Source organism: Hipposideros armiger, unplaced genomic scaffold, assembly GCF_001890085.2.
Source record: "Hipposideros armiger isolate ML-2016 unplaced genomic scaffold, ASM189008v1 scaffold_1084, whole genome shotgun sequence".
Classification (NCBI taxonomy): Eukaryota; Metazoa; Chordata; class Mammalia; order Chiroptera; family Hipposideridae; genus Hipposideros; species Hipposideros armiger.
Window position 1 is genome coordinate 147,796 of NW_017732434.1, and position 6,148 is coordinate 153,943.

The following is a 6,148-nucleotide window of genomic DNA, read 5'->3' on the forward strand; positions in this document are numbered from 1 at the left end:
TGTGTGTGTGTGTGTGTGTGTGTGTGTGTGTGTAGATCTTTACAATTTAAACAGGGCTATGTATCTATCAACACAGTGAAGATACTGAACAGTTTCATCACCACAAGGATCCCATGAGTGGCACTTTTATAAACACATATACCACCCTCCTCCCATTCTGCTGTTTCTCACCCTTGGCATCCATTAATATATTTCTAAAATTTTATTTTGAAACTGTTGCATAAATTGAAAATTTAGTATGTGACCTTTATATTGGACTTTTTTTCCAGTATAATACTCTGGAGGTTCATCCATATTGTAGCACGTATCAATAATTTATTCTTTTTTATTACTGAGTAGTACTGCATGGTATATATGTACTATAGTTTGCTTAATCATTCATCTGTTGCAGAACATTAGGATATTTTTAGTTTTGGGCTATTTTGAATATAGCTGCTGTGAATATTTGTGTACAAGTTTTTGTGTGAACTTAAGTTTTCATTCATCTGTTGTAAAGGCCCAGGAAAGCAATTGCTGGGTCAGAAGCTAATTGAACATTTAGCTTTGTAAGAAATTGACTGCAGTGTGGCAATACCACTTTATATTCCTCTCAGCAAAGTATGAGCAATCCAATTTCTCTGATTTCTTACTAGCATTTGGTGTTGTCATTATTTAAAATTTTTTATGCATTTTGATAAATACATGGTAATACCTTATTGAAATATTTAATTTTCGTTGCCATGACAGCTTATGATATTGAATATATTTTCCATATATTCTCTTTGATGAAATGTGTGTTCGTGTCTTTTACCCATTTTACAATTGGACTTTTGTAAACTGTTGAGTTTTGCTGGTTCTTTATATATTTTTGATAGTAGTTCTTGTTGGATATTTGGCTTGCAAATATTTTCTCCATCCTGTAACTTGACTGTTTTTTCATCTTCTTCACAGGACTTCTGTAAGGAGAAAAGTATTCACTCTTGATGAGGTTTAATTTATCATTTTTTACTTTAATGGAACATACTTTTGGTGTCTAAGAACTCTTTGATGATCCCTAAGATTAAATTTTTTGAATATTCTTTCAGCCCCACATTTTTTCTCTCCTTCTGACACTCTGATAACACAGATATTACACCTTTTGTTATAGCGCCACAGGTCCCTGAGTCTTTGCTTATTTTTTTTCTCAGTCTATTTTTTCTCTGTTGTACAGTGAGGGACAGGTTGGTTGGTCCTACAGTTTATTTGATTTCTATCCTCTTATCATCTCCTCTCTATTATTGAGCATATCCAATGAGTTTTGTATCTGTTATTATATTTTTCATTTATGTAATTTCCACTTTGTTTTCTTTTATAGGTTGTATTTCTTTTCTGATATTTATCTATTTTTTAAGAGACTGTAACAGACTTTGAAGTATTTTTGTGATGGCTCCTTTACAGTCCTTGTCAGATAATTCTGACATCTGATTTATCTCAGTGTTAACAATAGTTGATTTTCTTTCTTCATCAAAGTTATGATTTTCTTTGTTCTTAGTATAATGGGTAATTTTCAGTGACATCCTGGACATTTTGTCTAATATGTTAGAATTTGAGTTGTAGATAAAGCTCTTATTTTAGAAGGAAGTCACATGGTTCAGGTTTTGGCTTTATGTATTCTGAGGTTGTGATTTTTTTTAGATGTATTAAGTTCATGATTGTGATATAGTCCTGGTGACTTACTTCTTTCTTGCTTTACACATAAAAATTCATCTTGCCTCACAGACTATTTTATTGGATTCTGTTAAAAGATTTTGCCTCATAAAGCCTTTGAATCTTGTCTTTTTTTTCTATCTTCAGTGTTGCATTCTGCAATATTTTATTTCACTTTTTATCTAATAATCAGTATTTATTAAGAATATTATCATTACATCAAATGTTCACTTATATTTACCAATTTCAGTTTTCTGTGTTTTTATCTTGCCCTGTCTTCCTCCACTTCTTCCTTCTGGGTCTAACTTCTATCTTGTTGAAGCATATCCTTAGTGATTTTTCACTAGTAGTCCCTCTCAGTTTTTTTGTTTTCCTGAAAATAACCTTATCTTCCCCATACTCTGGAAAATAAAATTAGTTCGGTGTAGAATTCTACATTGAGATTTATTTTCATTCAGCCCTTTGAAGATATGAATTCTCTTGTTTTCAGATAAATTTATTATTATTATTTTCATTTATTGCCAATATAATTGTTCCCTACAGATAATCTGTAGTTTTCTTCTGGTTGAATCTATTGGGATGTCAGAAAAGTCATCACATATTTTTTCTGTTTTTCGTTGCAAAATGCGTCATGACTTTTCCGACAACCCAATATCTATCTATCTATGGTTTATTGTCATTTTCTAGTCTCAATTGTCAGTCCAAGTCTCTATTAAAAATTGAAGAAAAATTATTTGTGCTATTTCAAAATAAATATTTATATCTTCTTTTAATATAGAAAATTAATGGCAGTCAGCTCTTCTTCAAAATTCTCCCATCAGAGCAAGTGAGATATATATATTTTTAGAATGTATGTACCATAATCCAGGAGCATTTTTAATGTAAATTGGGGGAGAGGACCCTTTACCAAGTGACAAGTGTGAATTTAAATTCCATGTTACATGGAGTTTTAGTCTCAGAGAATACTTTTTATCTCCCACCTAAGACCCACACACAACCAATAGGAGGAATTTTCTAAGCTCCTCTTTCAATGGCAGAGCAGATAATTAAAGACCCTGATACTGTGCAGGGATTTTCATTTCAGCTCTATCACTTAGCATCATATCTTGTGTTCCAGCGTGGAAGTTGACATTTACGCCTCTGTTTCCATGCTACACCCAATTCTCAAATCTCACGCGCATCCAGGGCTTCAGTCCTTATAGCCTATACTTCCCTTTACTTTCCCTTTATTCTGCCTCCTGACATTGCCCTTCTTCACCTGAGCTTGGTTGTGTATTTAATGTACGGGTTTGTACACCCAGAATTTCTGTGTGCTTGTCACAGGAGAAGGGCTTATTCTGCAACATCTCAATATGTCGTGCTGCCAGAAACCATTTGAGCAAGTCTGAACGCTCACCTCTTTTGGGTGAGATGGACCGAATTATTTTGCCTAAAGCTGGGCAATCACTTCAAAATAAGTATTTCTTTATATCTCTTGTGTTAGAAATTGGTGAAGTTCAATCATACATTCATTACTTTATTTGAGGTAGTCCTAAGTGTTAGGCAAAAAGTTACAGTGACTGTTTAGTAGCAACATTTAACAGCTAATATGCATACTTTTAGAACATGTAGTGTATTTCTTACAAGAAAATTTCAAGCATTCCATGGTATGTTTATATAAATTGTTTTCTAGGAGCTGGTGCCCAGTACTTGGGAATACTCACAGAGAGTCAGAACTTTCAGTATGGCCCAGACAGTATTGAGTATAGGGGTGAGTTCAGCATGCTTGCCTCTGAAAGGTAGACTATCAATTTTTAGTAGAGGTGTTTTGAATAAAAACTACTATGAGATCACTCTATCAAGGATTATTTAATTTCATAGTCATTCCTAAACAGCCAGTGAAATTGGGAATTATACTTGTTAAGCAAGTTTAGCTAGGACTATTAATCAGGTAATTAAGGAATCTTATCATATTTACCTTAGATGTGCTGTTTAAAAAGTTGTTTAATTGACTTAAATTCTGAATTTTTTTGGTTTACAGAACAGTGAGTATTCACTAATGATTTGTCCAACTCTTCACTGTACCCATGGCTGTCTGGCAGGTTTTGTCATTCCTCATTTTCAACACTAGTTAAAAATTGACAAGAAGTAAAATGCATTACCTATGTATCAAATAAGTGCCTCTCAATATTATTTACATATATAATATGTGCCTAGATTACATACTATATACATACATGCATATCTGCATATGTACCAAAACAAATTTTTTAAATGTGAATTGCATTCTGTATTTTTCTTTTGTAGCCTATTATTTTGTTTTCAGTATAATTTTGGATAGCACTCTGAAGGATGGCTATATTGCATTGAAATTATTAAACCAGGTTGGAGTGCTTGAAGAGCCAAAGCTCTATGAGTAAGTATAATTTAGTTTTCTTTTTTCTTTCATAAATTAAATGTTTGTTTTCTTGACCACCCACTTTGGAAGATAATCCAAGTAGTGTAAATTTTATATCCAGGGTGATTCCAAAGACACGGAGGTAGGAAAGTACCTGATTTCAGAAATAGCCCACAGACCACAGTTCTACAACAGTTGTTTCAAACTTGTTCAGAAGGCAAAGAAATTATGAGTCTTGACCTCCTTTATAAACATCATGTTCTATGCAGAACATCATGAAATAGTGATGCATTTTATTCAAATACTTGAATTAGTGCATTTTTCATAAAGGAATATAAAATATAGAACACATACTGATGGTAAATCTGTCCGTCTAAACCTGGCCACTGGCTCTATTAAGTTTCTATTAATAATTCTTTGCTAATAAATGTAGTCATGCTGTGGGATTTAAACTGTCTTAGATGACAGGAAGTAAGAGACTTTTAAGCAATCTTTTATTTCCTTTTTCAAAATTAAAATGGGAATGTTTGCTTACTGTAAAACATGTGTTATATTATACAATAGAAAATGAAAATGATCTGTAATTATATCACCTAGGGATAGTTACACTAACCGTTTGGTTCATAACCATTCCTCCTCCTTTTCCTCCTAGATCTTCTTGTACATGTCCCTGTACACACACATATTATTTTTTTATTTAGCAGTTTTAGGGTCTTATTGGAACTGTGTCCTGCATCTGGAGTTTTATATACATGCTATAGTGTGATCACTTTGTTCTGTCATTGAAAATTACTTACACATTACAATATGATGCCAAATATATTAATGTGCCAATGTAGGATTTTATTTTATTTTATTTTTTTCATTTTTATTATTACTTTTTAAGATTTTATTGGGGAATTGGGGGAGGGGAACAGTGTTGGGGAATTGGGGAAGGAGAACAACTAAGTTGTTTTCCTTTAATCTTAGTTGTGGAGGGTGCAGCAAGCTCAGCTCTAAGTCCAGTCGCACTGCTCAGCTCAAGGTGCTGAGTTCAGTCTTAGTTGCGGGTGGGCATAGCCCACCATTGAGCAGGCAATCTTGTTAGGAGCACGTGCTCTCATCACCTGAGCCATCCTGCCACCTGTTGGCTGCTCAGCGGCAGCTCAGCTCAGGCACAGCTCACTGGCCCATGTGGGAATCGAATCAGTGACTCTGTTGCTCAGAGCTCACACTTTTGAGCAAGCTCTTAACCAACTGAGCCACTTGGTCGGCCCCCCAGTGTAAGATTTTGAACGTGGGGCATCCATATTGGATATTCAGGTTGGAACAATTTCCCAGATGGATGAGGAATGGGGAGATTAGAGTGGGACAAGACCAGAGAGGTGGCTATTGTAATAATTAATTTGAAAGATGATGGGGGTATGAACCAAGTAAGTGGAAGTTCATTTTTATGATTTAGAATATATGTGTTTTTGTAATTAAACACATAGATTGAAATAAACTAGCCTAGAGTGACTTCAAGTTTTAAGCTTAATGAGTATTTAAACTATGATGCCGTTTGCTGAGCTAGGAGATACATGGAGAGGAACTGATGTAATCATGCAATAAAAGTTCCTGGCAGCTTCCATAGGCCAGGCACTGCACTAGGAATCGGGGACATAATTTTGCACAAATTAGATTTCTGTCTTTACATAGTTCGTCTAGTGCAGCAGGTAGACTTGACAAATATATAATACAAATAAAATGATGTTTGTCATTATTGAAACAATTTTTAATCACTCTCTGCATTGAGCTAGGCACTGTGCTAAGTACTGAGGATACTGTGATGAGAAAAATAGACATGGTCCTACCCTCCTTAAGCTTATAGCCTAATGAAGGATATAAAGGTAATCAAATAATTATAAAAATATGTAAATAGATTTTATTTATTTATGTCCACATCTTGAGGCAAATTATAGTGTGTAAGGAAACATAAAATTGAGGCTGTGATTCATCAGCTATTCTATATGTGATTGTCACTTCTGCTGAAGCAAGGCTTTCTCAAAGGAGGAAATTACTTTTTAAAAATTCCTTTTCTTCCTTTCCTCCATTTCTTTCCTCTTCCTCCCCCTCCCCCTCCTCCTC

General features: G+C 34.2%; 1 protein-coding gene across 1 annotated transcript in view; it reads left to right on the forward strand.

The window, feature by feature from the left end:
• Positions 1-6,148, forward strand: part of LIPI (lipase I) — a 51,346-nt gene that overhangs the window by 36,101 nt on the left and 9,097 nt on the right. The window contains exon 8 of the mRNA XM_019632149.1: positions 3,952-4,060. Within this exon, the coding sequence (XP_019487694.1) occupies positions 3,952-4,060 (109 nt within the window). The remainder of the gene's footprint in view (positions 1-3,951; positions 4,061-6,148) is intronic.